Consider the following 19,863-nt stretch of genomic DNA (forward strand, 5'->3'; position numbering starts at 1 on the left):
TTGCCCGTGTCGATGCGGTGTTCTACCATGTTCGTTCTGGTGCACTCGGATTCGTCTGCTGCGAAGATGTCTGTGAACTCGTGGAGAAGTCCCCACAGATGTCGCCGTTGTACAGTGTCTAGTCTCTCGCAGCTCGTCGACCACAGCTCATGTATTGCTCTTTTAGTTGAGCTGTGGTCGTCGCTTCGTCGCTCGGGTGCGCTGCCGTCAGCGTCTCGAGCCTTCTCCCGCTCACTCAGCGCTGCGTGTTCAGCTCCTCTGAGCGAGCGGAGTCCAGCCCGAGAGTGCTGCCGTGTTGCTCGGCTCGCATCGGGGTCCTCGCCACCACCCGGCGCTGCGTGTTCAGCTCCTCCGGACGGTGAGACTTCCCCTTTGCGAGCCGTGCATTGACACCGGCCGGTGTCATCGCTCAGTTGGTCCGAGGCCTCGTCGCGTCGCCCCCACAGTGGCACCGTCTCGGCTCCAATCTCGAGGGCTGGACATAACGTGCACACCTTGGCTCCAATCGCCGCCAGCAGATCGAGACCGAATATGCACTCCTCCTCCACAACCGCCAACCAGAACTCATGGTAGAACCTCTTCTTCCCCATCCGTACCGACAGCTGCTGTTTGCCGCTGATGGTGACGACCTGCCCGGTGATGGACCGCAACCCTGCCGTCTCGTTGCTGCTGTGACTGGTTCGCACCACACCGGGCCTAATAATGGACACAGTGGAACCAGTATCGATTAGCGCAGAGAGTGTGTGTCCACCCACCTCACATCGGAGCCACAAGCCGTCACGCTTTCCCAACCGGCCAGCTACGAACTCGACGTCGAGGGTGGACTTTTTCGAGACCCGGTCACCCCTCACTGACTGGCCCCGTCGCCGTTTCCCGCCGGCAGCACCTCCTCGCAGTCGCGTGCTCGGTGGCCACACTTCCGACACCGCCAGCACACCAGTCCGCCGTCTCGCGTTGTCCTCTGTCCGCCGTCTTCTTCGACCTCAGCCGCACGGCACACTGCTTGGGGAGAAGAGGTGGAGAGGATCGGCTCGACGCGTTCGGCTTCTCTGACCGCCTCGTCCAGCGTCAACGGCGCCGTCAGCCGCAAGTGTTGTTGCAGCCGGTCGGGTGTGACGGCATTGATAAATGCCTCGAGCGTCAGCTCGTGTAGCACGTCTTCGGAAAACTGCGGGTATGCTTGGCGAGCCAGCGTCTGTAGCTCGACTGCCAGCACACCTAACCTTTCGCCGCGATGTCGCTTCCTCGCTCTCAATGCTAGTCGCTGCTGCTCGGTGGGTGGTGTCTGGCTGAATCGCCGGCGGAGCGCTGCCTTCAGCGCGACTAGGTTGCCGTGTTGGTATGCCGGGAGATCAATCAGCACCTGGAGTGCTTTGCCCTCCAGGGCGAGGCTCAGTTGTAACGCCGTCTCATCAGCCGGCCATCGGTAATGCCGTGCCGCTGCGTTGAGTTGCGCCTCGTAACACTCCCACTGCACATCACCGTTGAAACGAGGGAGGCGTGCTGGGGGTGGGGTAGCATAGACTTGGTTGCTGCCGTCGCCGTCGCGAGCAAACCGGGTAGCGCCGTCTTCTTCGCGCCGACTGTCGTGCTGGGTCTCGGGGGCCACACCGGCAGGTTCGCGAGATCTCTTCACCCGGGGGGTGCCGCCTTGCCTCCGGCGCTCTTCCACTTTGATCTCCTCCGCGACTTCGTCTAGGGCGCGTTGGATCTCTCCGGCCGGAGAGGTGCGCCTATTCTGACATCAATGTGACGAAGCCAAGAAGGAGGTCGGATGCGGGTAGCTCATTTTCGTGTAGTTTATTTGGGAAAATCAACAGTGCAGTCTTTTTGCTCTTTTAGGCTGCACTGAGGACGCACCAAGCTTTGCTCTTTCAGTTGCACTAAGCACACACTACAGTACACATATACGCACTCGCGTCCACATTCCTACTGAACATCAGGGACAGAGGGTCCGAACATGTAACTCACAGAACATCATGGGAGTCACGGATACTCCGCCCCCTTACTATACCCGCCCAATCACAGAACAACAACAATAACACCCTTGCTAAATGCCGTAAATGTAAATATATATATACACACTGAAAAAAATAAGACATTGGCTCAATGTAATAAAATTGAATTAATCAATCACACGAATTTTTTTTCATTGACTCAATCCAAAAAACTTAATTCATGACTAAATGTTATGTTGACATTTCAGAGCAAGTTTCTATCTGAGCAGTTGCATGTTTTTAACAGGTTTTTCAGGCAGTTGATAACTGAAAATTATTCTCATGTTACACCAGGCATGCAGATGCATCTACATCCCTCTAAGAAACATGGCATTGGTGGCTGGAGATGGACAGAGACATTGTGAGGCATACTGTGTCATGTGCAAATTGTGCATGCTGCCAAATACCTCACTCACCACCTGCCAGTAATCGGCGCACCACATCATTGCTGGTCTCACCTGCCTATTGATTTTGTCACAGACTTACTGCTTTCAAAGATGGTCGAATTCATCTCTCTCCCATTGCTTCCCAGCATGCTCGAGGCAGCTGAGCTGCTCTTCCTGGCAGTGTGTGCTGCCAGCAGGCATGTTGGACCAGGGGGTCAGTATGCCGAAAACGCTCTACACCTTGCAGGGATGGAGCGCAAATTCACTCCCATGTCTGTGAACCACATTGAAGCCACTTATCCTGGGCAGGGAAGTCAGTGGGTACACTGTAAAAAGATTACTGTGAAATGTACAGTAACTTGCTGCCAGCAATTGGCTAGTAAATTGCTGTAATCAATTTCACAGTATGCATACTGTACATTTAATCACAGTACTTACAGTACTTACTGTAATTTTTATCACAGTAATAGGGTGCTGTATTTTCTATTACAGTAATAAACTACTGTAAGCTTTACAGCTTAAAATTACTGTATTTATTTTATTATAGTAAGTTAATTACTGTAAAAAGGATTATATACTGTAAAATGAAGACATTGTTGTCCCACAAAATTCAATTTATTGTTTAATTTATTTACTCTGTGTTTAAATTAATTTATTCATGTGTGATCAGAGTCTCCAAAAGTCTCCAATAACACCACAAAAAGTCGCTAGATTTGTCGCTAGTCACTTTTTACTACAAAAAGTCTCTAGAGGTTCTGAAAAGTCGCTAAATATAGTGACAAAGTCGCTAAGTTGGCAACACTGGTCTTCCGTACTTGGTACTCACGGTTAGCAAAAAAACGAGTGATGAGCTTCACTAAATGCAGCTAGCTGGCACACCAACACATACATGCTAGCAAACACTAACGTTTATGCAGTAACGTTACTCCTACAGCAAACTGATGATGTTATCCACTAAATGTCACAAAATAACTAATTCTATGAAAATGTCATATACAATGAGTAAGTTTTGGTAATTTAACGCACATTAGCAACTAAAGAAGGTGCCTCTCTAACATTTCCCTCTCCCAGTGCAGTGTAGGATTATGTAGCAGAGCAGTACCTTAGAATGGTGGAAGTGTAGTGTTGCCACTTGTCCCGGTTTTCCCGGGACTGTCCCGGATTTCATGTGCCGGTCCCGGCAAAAAAACTAGGTTAGTTCAAACCACGATTCAGACTGTTTCTGCACACACTTTAAATCTGTTTTTTTTTTCCTCACTGTGTCCATTTTAAACCCCTCCGGTAACGTTTTACGTCAGACCTAGGTGGCAACCCTATGGAAGTGAGACCTGATAAACACCGGGTTCATGTTCATTTACACCAGTGGTTCCCAAACTTTTTCTGCCGTGCCCCCCTTTAGTAGATTTAGATTTAGTAGAATATTTTTGCCCCCCCTATTGACTAGGGATGCACCGATTCACGTTTTTCACTTCCGATACCCATTCATATATCTGAGGCTTAGTATCGGCCGATACTGATCCGATACCGATGTGAGTAAAACAGTGCTGAATTGACTTAAAACATTTTTTTTAACACAGACATACTGAATAACAAGTTTATTGAAAACTCTGCACCAGTATAGCACACTTAAACACACATAAAAACATGTAAAAACAACACAACTTGCATTTGTTCAGTCAGGGCAATTATGAATATAATATTGAATGTAAAATACCAAAGAACCTGAAACAGACAAAAACAATAGGTTCACATCTTTGGTCAAACATGAAAATAATAAACTGCAAGAAACCTTTGAAATGGTTCAAGAATTCTAAATATCATTTAAAATAAATAAGGAGATGAAATAAGAGAAACAGCAATACCTATGCGGCTAGTTTGCTAGCGTTGACATAACGCAGAGCACAAAGCATGTAACGGCCAGAAATATGTGTACTGTCTCTTTAAGGGAGCGAGTTGAGCGCGCGTATGGAATATTGTTGTTATTTAGCTTTCTGCCGTAGACCCAGCCCCGTCGACAGGGGGGGATAACCGGGTCTGTTGTCCCGGGCCCCAGGGCCAGGGGGGCCCATCAAAGAGCCCAGCAATTTATTTTTTATTTATAGTCTATCATTTTAAATATAATCTTGAAATCTTTCATTAATATAAAATTCTGTACTCAAATTAAGCTCAATGGCTAAAATATATATGTTGTTTACCTATCTGCATATTTTCCATTAAGTGCATACACTCCTGCCTCCCACTGAAAAATGGTTTGATCCAGCACCGACCGTAACCGGCTGGTACCCGCCCAACAGCGGGAAATACAGTGGTGGATAGTTAAAGTAAACAGAAATCTGGAGCGCAGAAAAGAAAGGAAAAACATTTACCTGACAAATTTTAATGTTGCATTGTGTTCCAGGTTTGAAAAGTTCTGGAATTTAGGCTAAAGTACTTGAAAATGCTTGAAATTGTAACTACTTCGTTTCACAACAAATATCTATCTGACTGAACAGTTCTCTTATGTTACGTTAACAAATATGAGTAATTCCAGGACGAAACAGGAGAGAATGTGAAGACGTTAAAATTGGGCGTTTTGAAAATAAACCACCATTAAATAATGTGATAAAAAGCTAATTATTTTGAATCATTTCGAGTATATGTATAAATATTTAACTTTATTAAGTTTAACGTGCTGGAAAATATTGAAATGGACCTTGAAAGTGATGTACAAGTGCTTTAATTCCACCTTGTTTAGGTGTAGGCGCGCGAAGTTACAAAATTCGAGAGGTGCACAACCTCGCGAATCGACAGCGTGCGACGCCCTCGCGCATGGGCGGTGCCACTGCGATTACGTCATTTTCGCCGCCCCAACCCTCGTGCCGCGTCAAGTATAAACCAGTCAGCTGTCAGAGACAGCTTTGATGTGTGGCTATATTATATACTATATGACCTAACAGAAGGATTGTCTGCTACAAAGGAAATTCAAATGACGTAAGCCGGGGGGGCACATGAAACTTTCTTGTCCCGGGCCCCAGTAAGACTGTCAACGGGCCTGCGTAGACCGACCCAGACCACTGCTCTTTATTTTATCTTTATTTCTGTAAGTAACGCATTCAATGAGCTTTGGACAACTCACCAGTTAATGTATGAACAGTCAAGTAATGATGGAGCCCAGGTTTATTTTGGTCAACCAGCAAATAAATGGACTAAGTGGAATACCACCAGCGCGAGTACGAGTCAATGATTCACCTCTCCTCTGTGTGCTTCGTATTTCACTCGCCTGTTAACTGTCCAAGTATTCTGTCCGTGTCGGAGTGGATATTTAAGGTTGAACTAACTCCGAAAAGCGTTACAAGCATAGAATTAGACTGAATAGATCTGTTTTTATGGATTGGTCACATTGTCACCGATACCCGATCTAGAATTTATTATTTCAAACATGAAAATAATAAACTGCAAGAAACCTTTGAAATGGTTCAAGAATTCTAAATATCATTTAAAATAAATAAGGAGATGAAATAAGAGAAACAGCAATACCTATGCGGCTAGTTTGCTAGCGCAGACATAACGCAGAGCACAAAGCATGTAACGGCCAGAAATATGTGTACTGTCTTTTTAACTGTGCGTTCATAATGGACGGTACGTCACCGTTGACTCCCATTGTGAGTTTTTGAAGCTACCAAGATGGCCGCACAGACGCTGCCATCTTGAAAATTGGAGCCAGAGCATGCACATTAGAACCGGTAGGCAAGACAGTATCTCTGCCAGAGACTGTATCTCCGCCCCGACATTCGTTAGGATACGCCCACCAGTATAGAAACTTTTGACATTTTGCAAAATAAACAAAGGTAAAAGGCTTTAATACTGCTCTCGAGAGTTTTGCTGTCGAGAGTTTTGATGTTGAGCGCGTTCACGTTTGAGCGTCTGGTATTAGATGTCAACCAACGCATCTATTAACTGTCAATCACCTTATCGCCACACCCCTTTAAATAACTCTTAATAACTTCTATAAAATCTGTTTATCGTAGAGAAAAACACTGGGAGAGATACTAACGCAATGGGGTGTTATAGAATTGACTAAATATAATTGCTCAAAAAACTTATTTTACGTGTAATAAAAATTCAAAGTTTCTCGTCCGGCCCGTTCACTTACATGGGAATGGGTGGGGTTAAAATTTGTACTGCAGCCAGCCACTAGAGGGCAGCTGACTCACGGAGGCTTCACTTTTCACTCGTGTCGTCCAGTCCACTTATATATACGGTCTCTGGTTCACACCAAAAGCGACGAGAGCGACAATGGCGACCGGAAGTCATTCATTTTCAATGAGAGTGAGCGACATCCAGCGACGCGACGCGAATTGAGCGAATCGAGTGACGCGAACAAGTTTATGCAAATGAGCAATGACGTGCGGCGGCGACTACCAATCAGAAAGTATATTTGCACCCTCCTCCGAAACCGCACCTCTGACTTTGGTTCCTACTGATTATTTGTTCCGATTGCAAAATGGAGGAGAGATTGATAGTGGCTGTCTCTGGATGTCCCGCACTTTACGATGTGTCCCTGTTTATTTAAAGTACAAAATGTTTATTTTTGGAGGGAATACTGTTCATTTGTTAAAAAACATCTGCAATAAATTAGCATAAACCCTATTATTTGTTATGATTTTTTTTATTCCTGTTTGATCTTCGGGTCTGGGGTAAAAAGTAAAAAAATTACATAAACATTTTAGGTTTATATACTATATGTGTTTTATACACACACAGGGCTCTCAAGTTTTGGATTCATGTCAGAGTGTGAGAGTTGTTGACAGGGGGTGGTGAACGTTAACTGTTGAGCGGGGGGGATGGCGAACGTAAGTTGTTGAGCGGAGGGGGGGTGGCGAACGTGAGTTGTTGAGCGGGGGGTGGCGAACGTAAGTTGTTGAGCGGGGTGGGGGTTTGTATATCGCAATCGATCGCCAGTGAAGGGCGACATAGATATGGATCGGAGGTAAATAAACTAGATTTTTTTTCTCGCCGTGTGAAATCGGAAGTGTGGCGTGTGAAGACGGTCAAACGCGTGTGTCACACGCTCAATGCGTGAGACTTGAGAGCCCTGTACACACACTATGTTTTATACACGCACTCCTTTATAATCGTGTGTCCTGTCATCAATAGATTAAAATAAATAAATACTGTGTCCTGCTTTAAAAAACGTGATTTGAATATCTGTCACGTGCTGCATGCCGGCGTGATGTTGGACACGCCCCCACGCGATGCGATGCTAGGGACTCGGCGACGGAGAGCGATTTCATCGCTTTCGGTGTGAATGCACAGTAAGGGAGCGAGTTGAGCACGCGTATGGAATATTGTTGTTTTTTTAGCTTTCTGCCGTAGACCGACTCAGACCACTGCTCTTTATTTTATTTCAGTAAGTAACGCATTCAATGAGCTTTGGATAACTCACCAGTTCATGTATGAACAGTCAAGTAGTGCTGGACCCCAGGTTTATTTTGGTCAACCAGCAAATAAACGGACTAAGTGAAATAGCACCAGCGCGAGTATGAGTCAGTGATTCACCTCTCCTCTGCGTGCTCCGTGTTTCGCTCGTCTGTTAACTGTCCAAGTTCACTTCTATCCGGGACAGAGTGGATATTTAAGGTTAAACTAACTCCAAAAAGCGTCACAAGCATAGAAATCTGTTTTTATGAATCGGTCACATTGTCACCGATACCCGATCTAGAATTTTTTCAGATATTAATATCGGAATCGGTGCATCCCTAATATTGACATATGTGCACGTTTTACTTCCAAGCTCCGCGCCCCCCCTGCAATAGCTCCGCGCCCCACCCAGGGGGCGCGCCCCCCACTTTGGGAACCACTGATTTACACTATACTGAAATAAACTAATGAAAGCAAAGCTTTCAATGCTATTTATCTCGCTTAGTACCAGGTTCTACCTCGACACAGACTGACTGTTTATTAGCTGAAAGATGCGAGCTAAAAAAGGCTCGGCTAATAGCGTTAGCTGAGCTAACCATTAGCACTAGAAGACTGGCTGCTGGTGTATGTGCATAAATAAAAAACTGATTTTCATCGCTGGTTTATATATTTAGTTATACAGCGAACTACACAGCATGTATCAGCTATGAAGGATATAAAGACATTATCCTCTGTCTGTGTGGATGTTGCCTACCATTAGCAAAAGTGAATTTCTGTTTAAATTGCTGAAAAAATCCCGCTTGAAATTACTGTATTATGATTCACAGGAAAATTATATTTACTATAGAATTCACCCGCCACTGAATTTTGACCATGATGCTTTGCAGATATACAGTAACATGCTGTATACAGGTTCTACAGTAAGAATTTGATCATTTTATAGCAATAATGCTGTGAAAACTACAGAAATTGATTACAGTGCAGAGAATCCCAAGGGGGAAAAGCAGGCTGATGGCCATAGACACAATGAATAGGTCACAATTCGATAGACTGAGTGAGGGAATTATGTGTAAATTCTGCCCATGTAAGGTACTTTGCAAGTCGGATTGGGATATGCAGGACTGTCCAAAGAATAACCCTTCCTTTTAGTTCATTCTGTCTGCCTCACCATTAGACCAGGGATGATGGCTGGACGACATGCAACATGAATTGAAAGCCTTGGATACTCCGTAGATGCAAAACACTTGGGAGAAAGATGCTTTGGCACTGTCCATGTCTGTGACCAGGCTGGAGAAAGGAATGAGACGACACATCTTTGAGAATCCACATACACTCACCAGCCACTTTATTAGGTACACCTTGCTATTACCAGGTTGGACCCCCTTTTGCCTCCAGAACTGCCCTAATCCTTCGTGGCATAGATTCAACAAGGTACTGGAAACATTCCTCAGAGAGTCTGGTCCAAATTGACATGATAGCATCACACAGTTGCTGCAGATTTGTTGGCTGCACATCCATGATGGGAATCTCCCGTTCTACCACATCCCGAAGGTCCACTATTGGATTGAGATCTGGTCACTGTGGAGGCCTTGCAAGTACAGTGAACTCAGTGTCGTGTTCAAGAAACCCAAATGGGCCCAAAGTGTGCCAGGAAAACACCATTGCACCTGGGCTGGGGATGGACTCCCAAGGCAGCACCAGCCAATGGTGCCGGGCCTTCAGGTATTTGTCTTTGATCACCACCACCTCCTCTTCCTTTTAGGGGGCAGTCATGGTCCTGTAGTAGGGAACTGGTCTTGTGACCGGAGGGTCATGGGTTCGATTCCCAGGCCTGAGGCCATGATTGAGGTGCCCTTGTGCAAGGCACCTAACCCCAATTGCTCCCCCGGCATGTGTGCACCACAACTCCCTCGTAATCACTAGTGTGTGTGTTCTAATTGCACAGATGAGTAAATGCGGAGGACAAATTTTGATTGTGGTGAAAATTCACAATCAACATATATGGCACATGTCATTTCACATTTTTTTGTACATCTAACGATGATGTCAGACACGAGGCAAAACAATGTTGATGCTGATGATGATGTTGATGTCATGGTGGGAGTTCATGCTTTTAGATCATAGCTGTGAAGATGCTGGATTGAGAACTGAACTCTGTCTATTACAGCAGAAGTTTGCAAATCAGTGGTTGAGTACCCGCAAGCCACTAGTCTGGTTCTTAAACCTGGTACTCAAACCGAAAGATTACCCAACTTCCAAGTGTTGGGAGCTGGAAAAGAATGATAACATGAGTGTTCCTCAGTGATGCTGGGAGCCACACTAGGCAATAAACGTGTGCTGCTCAGATTCTGTTGGCCTCTATAATTCTTCACCAGCTGAACTCAATTCATTCCTTCTGAATTAGTAACATTAAAGCAAGTCATACCTGCAGTTTTGGATCCTGCATTGACACTTTGAGACCCTGACTCCAGTGGCCAATGGTTTCCTGCAGAAAACACAATGTCTACTGGCATGATGCAATATTACATCCCCTAAACCAGCGTTTCTCAAAGTGTAGGGCACATGGGTATTGCAGGTGGGGCACAAGCAATTGGAAGAAATGAACCTTTTTAAGCCTGTCGTTTTAATGCCTGTTCAGTTTTCATAAGCCCCGGATGTTAAAAATGTCTGCGGAACAGTGTGAACCAGGGCTAGATTCTGCCCTTTAATAAATTTGTACTGACCCCCCCAGTCAACAAATTACGTTCGCCGCCACCCCCTGTCAACAAATCACGATCGCCTCCACCCCCCCACCCCCCCCTCAACAAATTACGTTCGCCACTCACCACCAACCCCAACCCCGTCAACAAATTACGTTCGCCACCCCTATTGAAAATTATATAAAAATTATATAAAATTTTAAACTAGCATTTGTACCACTGCCCTAAACAAACTATTTAGTACATAGTAGAAGTATGTAGTACATAGTACTGTTCTACTATTTTATATTCTATATAATTTTTTTTCCAACTTTAGCTCTCATGCCAATTCTCACCCACAATTAATTCCTCTGGATATAAGAAGCCAAACACCGTATCCTCCAGCTACTGCCAATGGGTAGCTGCACACGTTTGGAGGAGAGCGCTAACTGCCTTCACCAGTGAGCACGAATCCACAGACATCGGATTGACAGGGGGACAGATATTCTAATCTAAAATGTCTTGAATAACTTTGAAAGTTGATTACTGCTTTGTGAAAAAAAAATCTCAACTGCACTGAGAGATTATTTTGTAATTAAGTAATTTGTAATTTGCATTATTTTGTGAGTAAGTAATGTAAGTAATGTAATGCTATTTTGATGTTGTCTGAGTATTATGACACTAAAAATATAAAAATGGATAGTAATTGATTACATGTATTTTGCTTTATTAAATACGTTAAATAACACGTTATTTCAGTGAAGATAAAGAAGAAAATGCCATATAGGTTCCACCGAGATTTGAACTCGGATCGCTGGATTCAGAGTCCAGAGTGCTAACCATTACACCATGGAACCTACATAGAGTGTCTTCTACTAGTCAGAATCCATCTCGGCAATCTTAAAAAAATAACATAATAGTAACAACAGGGTTATTAACACAATAATACCAATTGTATCTGTGGAAGTTCATTTATTTTGTTCCTAAAATTTCCTTTTCTTTGCCGAAACCCGGGATCGAACCAGGGACCTTTAGATCTTCAGTCTAACGCTCTCCCAACTCCGCCAAAGCTGGGGAACAATCGTCTGTATGAGGGGGGGAAGAAGGGGAAGAAAAAGGAAGAAAAAGGAAAAAAAAGTTGAGAAAAGATCGGGAGGTCGCAGGTTCGAATCCAGCCTGGATATAAATATTTGTAACTGAGAATCTTGCCGTGGATATTTTGTGTAATAATATTCTAAGAAATATATTGCAAAATTTTATTTTATGGCTGTCAGCAGTGCCTACAATTACAGGGCACCCGTGTCACAATTTATATATTGTAATATATATGTGCATTTCATACACATACATATGAGTTGTTTCATCATATTAGGCTTATTGCTTGATTTAATAAATTGACACTCTGTATTTGTATTCACACTTTATATATTTATTCACACTTTATATACTTTATACACTTTATGTATATATATATATATATAATAAACATGAATAAAATTAACAAAATGATATTCTAATACAATTAACAAAATTATACTACAATTTACATAAAAATAAAATATTAAATCTACACTAATACATATATACACATATTAATGCCACAGCAGCTGAACTATAAAAAATTCCAATAAACTACAGCAAAACATTTACAACATTTTAAACCATTAAAGATAATAATAATTATATTTTTGTAATATAAAAATACAATAGTAATGTATGAAAATAAAGTATACACATTAATCACAGTTTTCTCATCTTTTCCAGCCACTGTTCCTTGGTAAGAGTCTCTGTCATAGGACAGAAGATCTTCCCCTTGTACTGGCTATGGCCAGTTGCTGTTTTGCGTGACTGTCCACACTTCCTACAGGTATTATATGGGACTGTCCGCTTGTAATGTCGCTCAGTGGGGGTAGCAGGCTGAGGGACAGAACTGGGCAACAACACCTGAGGCATGACAGACACAGCTGGTCCTTCGGGTAACATCATCAGTACAGGTGAAGGTCTTGGCTGTATCATCCTCAAAGAGGCCTCCTGTGAACCAGACTCCATGGAAGCAACGGGAGGCTGAATGGAAGTGTCCTGATGTCGTTGACTAGGGGCTAATGGTGGTGTGGCACTGGGCAGAATTTTTCTAAACTTAGTTTTAGCCTGACCTGCTGTGTTTGGCGGCATGTGGTAAATATGAACCTGATGAGGGTACTGTGGAGGCTCATCAGGTTGTACATTTGCTGGCAGTAGAGGTTGAGCTGCCACTGGCCGTGCATCAGGGAGGCGCACCCCTTGAAGTAGCACAGAGACCTCCTGAGATTTGAGGCGCTCTTTGTACCACTGCATAAGAGTTTTCTGGTTCACCTCTACCAGCTGAAGGGTGGTCTGCTCCATCACTGTCCCATTGTTCAAAACAAGCTGCCTGATTTTCCTGTAGTCCTCCAACATCAGTGCCCACCTTGACACACTTACTTTGCCCAGAGTTTTGGGGCTTCTGTGGATGTTGGCCAGTCTTATAAAGATGGATTCAATCAGCCGACAGCAGTCAGGCCACTGAGCAGGGGAGCCACTTGATCCCAGAACACACCTTTTTGTGCTCTCAACACCAGGGGTGAAAACTGCCTTCTTTTTGGGGGATCGAAAGCGGCCAGTCAGCAGCCTATCCTGATGCCGAGCTGCATACACCAGTCTGTTTTTATCAAACTGGTTTAGGTTTTGCCACAAACTAACAATCGTGGTGGTCTGCTGGTTTGTCAGGGTCAGGCTTGTTTGAGTGCGAAGCTCAACCAGATACTCTGATAATTCATCCACTCTTTCCATTCCAGGAATGTTATGGACATCCACAGCCTAGAAATAAAAAATAATAATATGAAACGTTATAATGTCTGTATAAATGTGCATTTTCTATTTACAATAAAGGTTTAATTACAATAAAGCATGAGAAAATAAAGCATTTGTGTGTCGCGTTCTTATTTGTGTGCTGTTTATTAGAGAATTTAACAATGAAGATGTTTAACAATGAAAGTAAGGTACTATCACTTACCATTTGTTGAGCTGAAGGCTCTGATGGAGACTGACTAGGCACTGGTGGAGGCTGGGCCGAGGGCACTGGTGGAGGCTGGGCCGAGGGCACTGGTGGAGGCTGGGCCGAGGTCACTGGTGGAGGCTGGGCCGAGGTCACTGGTGGAGGCTGGGCCGAGGTCACTGGTGGAGGCTGGGCCGAGGGCACTGGTGGAGGCTGGGCCGAGGTCACTGGTGGAGGCTGGGCCGAGGTCACTGGTGGAGGCTGGGCCGAGGGCACTGGTGGAGGCTGGGCCGAGGTCACTGGTGGAGGCTGGGCCGAGGGCACTGGTGGAGACTGGGCCGAGGGCACTGGTGGAGACTGGGCCGAGGGCACTGGTGGAGGCTGCTGAAGGAGTATAGGTGTAGTTTGGATTAGTGGTTTTAACAGATAAATTTTACTATAAAAAGACAAAGTAAGACTCTATCATTTACCATTTGTTGAACTGAAGGTAATGACGATGAAGGCTGGACCAAGGGCATTGGTGAAGGGTGGAGAGGTGGGTGAGGGAACACAAATTCTAATGTCTCATCAGCAACCACCAGGTCTGCCACCATTGCTTCATCCTGCAGACTGGATTCGTTGAACCCCTCATCATCTTCATCTTGGTCATGCACTTCTAAGTCCTCCAGCAGCTGGGTGGTTCTGTCAGAATTTGGGTGCATATCCTCCAGTGGCTCATTATTCTGCCTTAGCAGGTACTGCACACCAATGAGCTCCCCTGAAAATGCATTAAATAAAAAAAGAAAAATAAACATTTTTGTGACGTATAAAGTATTCTAAAATATTAAATGCCGTATCACAATATGCTTACCAGTGTATTTTGCAGGTGGTGTAAATGCCGGCATCAATTTCCTTTTAAAAACCTTCTGGTAGTTGTCGTTGACAAAGTGAACCAACTCCCCAGTGTAACTGCGCAGGGTTGTAGGTTCCTTTGCAAGAGCAGAAGCAGCACGGTCTTTGTTCCAGCGATTCAGCCCTTCCAGTAGATATATCTGAAAGTTCAGACTATTGGCACTGTTTCCTGAAAGAATGTGTACCACAATTAATACAAGAACCATCTGTTACAAACAAAGCAAAGCAAGCTAAATTCATTGATAGTTATGTGATTTTTAATATAATCAAACATGATATATTGCAGAAAATATTTACTAAAGTTAACAGTTATCACATACCTGGAATGAAGCGATTCAAATGGCAGTGAAACGATTCCAGGGATGTGGAGCCTCTTGCACACCGGTATGTTTTTAAAACTACTCCTCCCTTGGTGATGTCTCCGGTCTCCGTGTACAATGCCACACCAGGAGGGTCTTGAATGCATGCCACATGCCGCTTCTGTACACGCCAGATGTGCTGCATTCGCACAGTGTCAAGAAGAGGAACACCAAGGGCATCGTTCCCCTTGCCACTCATTAGCTCTGTGAGTAGCTGATCGAGCAGGTGGATGGTTGTCTCTTGTCCTCGTGTTCTCCTCCTGCAGTGCAGTGCCAGCTCATCTTTTGTGATGTGTCGATCAACATCTTTGTCGGTCAACACTGGCCAGTCTTGCTTCCTCAGCTGCTCCCTTTTGGCCCTCCTCAGCAGACTAACGTCACCTGCATCCCACTCAAATATACAGGCCGACAAACGTGACATGAACGTTGGATAAAGCTAATGGGCATCGGTGGTGCACCCTGTTGCCAGTCGTCGCATAAAATGCCAGATGTCTAGACGCACAATCACATCTGGCCACCCACTGAATCTGGTCTTCAGCTTTGTCTCTCCCACTTCCTTACAACAGCCACAGTCCACATAAAGGGCAACAGGGGGAGCAACACCAGCCTTGCAGTACCGGTCTACTAGACCTGCTATCATGAGGTCCAACCCAGCACCTTCATTTGTTGTAAGTACACTCATCAACACCTGGCCCTTTTCATTCCCCACAGATGTGAGCCATTGTGCAGTGCCCTTGGCAGGTCCAGTCAACTTCTTGGTGATCTGGCAATAAGAGAGGAACAATGTAAGAAACAAACCCAATGGCTTACCCATCATACCTAGCTTATCATAACAAAGGATCCAAACGAGGATGTCTCCTTCAGGACAAACAGACTATATGACTTATTTAGCATATACAAAAACAAACCATCATGGGCCATAATGGTTCTTCTTGCCAGACAAAGAGAGGTGACTTAAAGGGGATTTTGAAAGTAAGTGATCAATGGCCTTCTATCAACAAAACAAAATAAGTGGCCTAGACATTCATTCCTTCATTAAAGTACATTCAAACTGAGTGTTAACTGCAATAACCATAATCACACACAACAGATCAGATCCTTCCTGAGAGAATAGCTGGGTGGCGGTGTTTTAAAATTTATATATAGTGTGTATATAGTTGAGAAATAACCTGAGAAAAAAGTTTGCCAAATGATAACTAATATAATAAATAACATCTAACCTTTTTGGTAGAATCCATTTTTAAAATGGCTCCATAGGTTGAAGTGATTCCAGCCTTGATTTCCTCCAGTCTGTTGAGGATGTCTTGGCTGTACACAGTGAGGAGCCACTTGTAGTTGGGCACTGTGGCAGGTTCTGGGGGTTCCTGAAACTGTGGTGGAAGCACACTTGCATTTTCCATGAAGGCAGCACACTCCGATACATATCGTGCGGCCCTCTGGAGCCACTGCTCGCTGTGGTTCTCCTTCAGCTGGCCGATGATCCGGACAGGGCCGTTTCCCAGTCCTCGCTCACGCAGCAGGCGGATCACCCGAATGTCACAGGCATATCTTGGGGGAAAAAAATCTTTATTATTCTGTTATTTAGGGAAATAAGTGTCAGATTTGCAAAAAGATATGTCCATGATGGCAAAGTAATTTAGTGTTTCATTCACCTGCGAGTAAGGATCACTCTAAACTCAGAGCGATGTGCTAGGTCCAGTTGGTGAAGGATTGTCTGGCTCCACGATACGTAGCTGGATCTACATCTGCTGCAAATCAGTGTCTCCGTCACCAGGTTGTAGTACCTATCGATGTCGAGGACCTGCCGAACCCTCCTGTGCAGACCACCTCCACTCAGCCGATGTTTACAGTCAGGATTCGTACAGTAAAGCCGCACCTTCCACAACCTGTAAGGCATCCACAACAACAGAGACTGCGAGAAGAAACGATCAGGAGTGGGAGACTGGTGATACAAAAGAGCTGGAGGTGGTGCATGATACCATAGTTGCAGGTTGTCGCGTAGCTCCAGCTTTCCCTTCGGCCCAAGTCTGAAGAGAGCTTCAGACACCCATTTCTGGTCCTGCCGTGGCAATGTCTGCGGCCACAATAGTGGGAGCTCTGCTGTATTTTCTGGCTGATGGATTGGCTATGATGAAAAAATAGCACAAGTATACACAGATGTTATGTGTAATCATGAATGACTTGTGAATGAATCATGAATGTACTTGTGATTTATTAATGACACATTACCGTACCATGCTCATCACAACAGAAGACTCTGCAGAATGTTGCCCTTGTTCTGCAGGTTGTGGTTGTGGTGGTGGTGGTGGAGCAAGAAAACATGGGGACTGTAGGAGAGGCCTGTGAGGATGGAAGGATGTTGAAGGCTGAGGACCAGGAGACTGGCAAGACGTTGAACCTGCTCCTAGGATCTCCTGTGGCTGTGGAATTAATAGTTTGTTATTCAGTTAGAATAGAACAAATAGAAGAAAAAACATTAATATATAGTATTTTTTTTACCTGTACATGCTTCCTTGTGACATTCAGGTTTGGTTTTGCTGTAGCCACATGGGTTCCACCATACCTTGATCGTTCAAACTAGTACAAAAAGAAGATCACAATATTTGTTGGAAACCATGAAGAATATTCAGCACAGCAACATCACATAATGTTCATATCTTTATAGTACAGTGTATGTTACCATGGATAAAGTCAATTTAGGCCTCTTTGCAGGACTGGTGGAGGGAGAAGTGCTCAGGCTGGCAGTACTTGTTGATGGTTGAGGAGCCAGTGGATTCTTGGAACGTTCCTGAAAATGTAGCAGAAATACATTTATATATAGGGAGAAAATATATATAGTTACTAAAACTCATCATAAACAGTCAACCTTAGTAATACATTATTCTGTATTTGCAGATTGCAGGTTTAATTAATTTAAGTTACCTTATGAAAGCTACAAACACACTTGGGCAATCCTCCCACAAGGGTTGACTGTCCCTTCAGATGCTGGGGGCATTTTTCAATCTGCAAAAAAAAATCCACATTCAGGCAAGATGTCTTCTCTTTTGTAATTGTAATTTTCTGCAATTCTCACCTGTCCTTCACAACTCCAATTAGAACTATTTAAAGAGTCAAGCAACAATAAATAAATATGGAATAATAAGGCTTAAGTTATTTTAAAATGAGAGAAATCATATTATTTTACCTTATTATAGAGTTCGTGCCACTTTTTCTGTCTTGGAGCAGGCCTGTTGCCCTCGCTCGATGGCCAAACCCCTGTGTTGGCAAATGCTTGCAGCCGGGCAAGCCAGTCTGTGTCAGCCATGGCCTTGTGAGATTTTTTTGATGCTGACATGATCTGAAACAAGACATTGTAAATAACGAAAGTGTATGATATACTTTATAATTAAAACAAACATAAATTAACAAATAAGTAAATCCATGGCAACTAAGAATGAATGTGAGCAGTTGGTACCAACTCACTAGTTACTAATGTGTTTTTAACCTTTTTAATACTACAAGGATTCGTATTACTCACTTAACCATATACTTTATAATGTTCGTTTCTACGTAGATACTTAGTAATAACAAAATAATAACGTGTTAGGCAGGGGCACGTATTTTCTAAGACGTTTAAAAACAGTTAAATAAAGCGTTTATATACCGTTAAATTACCTCACAATTTCGGCGATTGTCCGTTGAAAATCGAAAAACAGGATAGATGGCTAACACAGAGAAACATTAATTAGATTATTCGTCATGATTAGAATTACATAAATTATTCCTCCAATTTAGGCTAGTTAGAAGTTATCCGATAGCTTGCTAACGAACTACGTCCATGAGCGTCACCACAGGAGATAATGTATATACAGTATTTCTTAGCTGACTACCTTTCCAATGATCGCAAAATATATCTACAGCATTTATTTATTGGTTCCTTATACAAACAGGCATAAAACAACCCTGCGTATAAATAAATATGCTAGCAAAAATAAGGCATACCTGTGTCTTGTTGAGAAATCCCAAATCCGAGACGGTGTTTCTTTCTTCTACGCGGTGTAAAGTTTATATACTTTGAAGTGACCGGGGCAAGATCGCCTTCGTCGTGTCATTGGCCGAGGAAAAATGGAATGGTGGGCAGGCATTGGCCGAGGAAAAATGGAATGGTGGGCAGACATTGGCCGAGGAAAAATGGAATGGTGGGCAGGCATTGGCCGAGGAAAAATGGAATGGTGGGCAGACATTGGCCGAGGAAAAATGGAATGGTGGGCAGGCATTGGCCGAGGAAAAATGGAATGGTGGCCAGGCATTGGCCGAGGAAAAATGGAATGGTGGCCAGGCATTGGCCGAGAAAAACGAAGAAAATGGAATGGTTCGCGCGCCATTGGCCGAGGAAAAATGGAATGGGGCTCAGGCATTGGATGTTTTTTACAGACGGGTGGCTTGCAGGTACCGCCATTTCGGCATATTTGCACTATGCATTACACAATCATTATCAATATAATGATTATGATTATAATTCTTTTCTTTGTTCTTTTTATTGTGTTATGCAGTGATTGTGTTATGCAGTATTTCTAGATAGCTACTGTTTTGGAGTCTCTGTTTTCACAAAATATTTTTGCAATTTGTATACTGCTTATACCCATTTGACACTCTAGATGGCAGCATTACCCCACCCATTAGCTGCTCTTGAATTGATAAACAAAACGTCGTTTTACATGCTGCTCTGCTTTGATGATTTGATGATTGATGATGCATATTAGTGAATAATGCGGTTGATTTCAGAGGCTGAGTGATTGAACGAAACTTGAATGAATGAAACAGGAGAGGAGGCACAGTAGGCAATCTAGGGATAGTAGAAAAATACAGGGAGAGCGAGAGAGAAAGAGAAACGGGGAGAAGGAGAGAAGTATACTTAACTGTATACTTTTATTGCAGTTTATGACTTGAATGTATGTGTTTGAAAACATGCACATTTGTTCTTTTTATTACTTTATATTTCTGTTAATGCCAGTGTCCTTAGCTCTGCAGTCAACGTTTACCATCAGGGTTACCTAAACAGTTCTCGTCTTTGTGATGCAGCTGACCAAATAAATTTTTATTGGCCTATTTTAAAAATTTGTATTTAATTAATTATTAAGACAATACACTAACATTATA

The 19,863-nt window shown here is 43.7% G+C and overlaps 1 protein-coding gene and 1 non-coding gene across 3 annotated transcripts; both read right to left on the reverse strand.

Moving 5' to 3' along the window:
• Window positions 1-11,246: 11,246 nt before the first annotated feature.
• trnaq-cug (transfer RNA glutamine (anticodon CUG)) lies at window positions 11,247-11,318 on the reverse strand. Its single transcript has one exon. It is a non-coding gene; the product is annotated as a tRNA-Gln (tRNA).
• A 2,403-nt stretch (window positions 11,319-13,721) lies between these two features.
• On the reverse strand, window positions 13,722-18,878 carry LOC143494207 (uncharacterized). 2 transcript variants are annotated; one of them, XM_076992311.1, is made up of 13 exons: window positions 18,706-18,878; window positions 18,379-18,428; window positions 17,909-18,061; window positions 17,647-17,727; window positions 17,405-17,512; window positions 17,224-17,301; window positions 16,959-17,144; window positions 16,509-16,849; window positions 15,945-16,272; window positions 14,686-15,487; window positions 14,325-14,534; window positions 13,945-14,231; window positions 13,722-13,858 (listed from the first exon to the last, which is right to left on the reverse strand). In XM_076992311.1, the coding sequence occupies exons 3-10, from the start codon at window positions 18,056-18,058 to the stop codon at window positions 15,161-15,163; spliced, it is 1,599 nt and encodes a 532-aa protein (XP_076848426.1). In that variant the 5' UTR covers window positions 18,059-18,061; window positions 18,379-18,428; window positions 18,706-18,878; the 3' UTR covers window positions 13,722-13,858; window positions 13,945-14,231; window positions 14,325-14,534; window positions 14,686-15,160. The 2 variants fall into 2 exon arrangements, with proteins under 2 accessions (XP_076848426.1, XP_076848425.1); XM_076992310.1 differs by having other exon boundaries at window positions 16,377-16,849.
• Between the last annotated feature and the right edge of the window lie 985 nt (window positions 18,879-19,863).

The sequence above is a fragment of the Brachyhypopomus gauderio genome, unplaced genomic scaffold (genome assembly GCF_052324685.1).
Source record: "Brachyhypopomus gauderio isolate BG-103 unplaced genomic scaffold, BGAUD_0.2 sc92, whole genome shotgun sequence".
NCBI classification, from domain to species: Eukaryota; Metazoa; Chordata; class Actinopteri; order Gymnotiformes; family Hypopomidae; genus Brachyhypopomus; species Brachyhypopomus gauderio.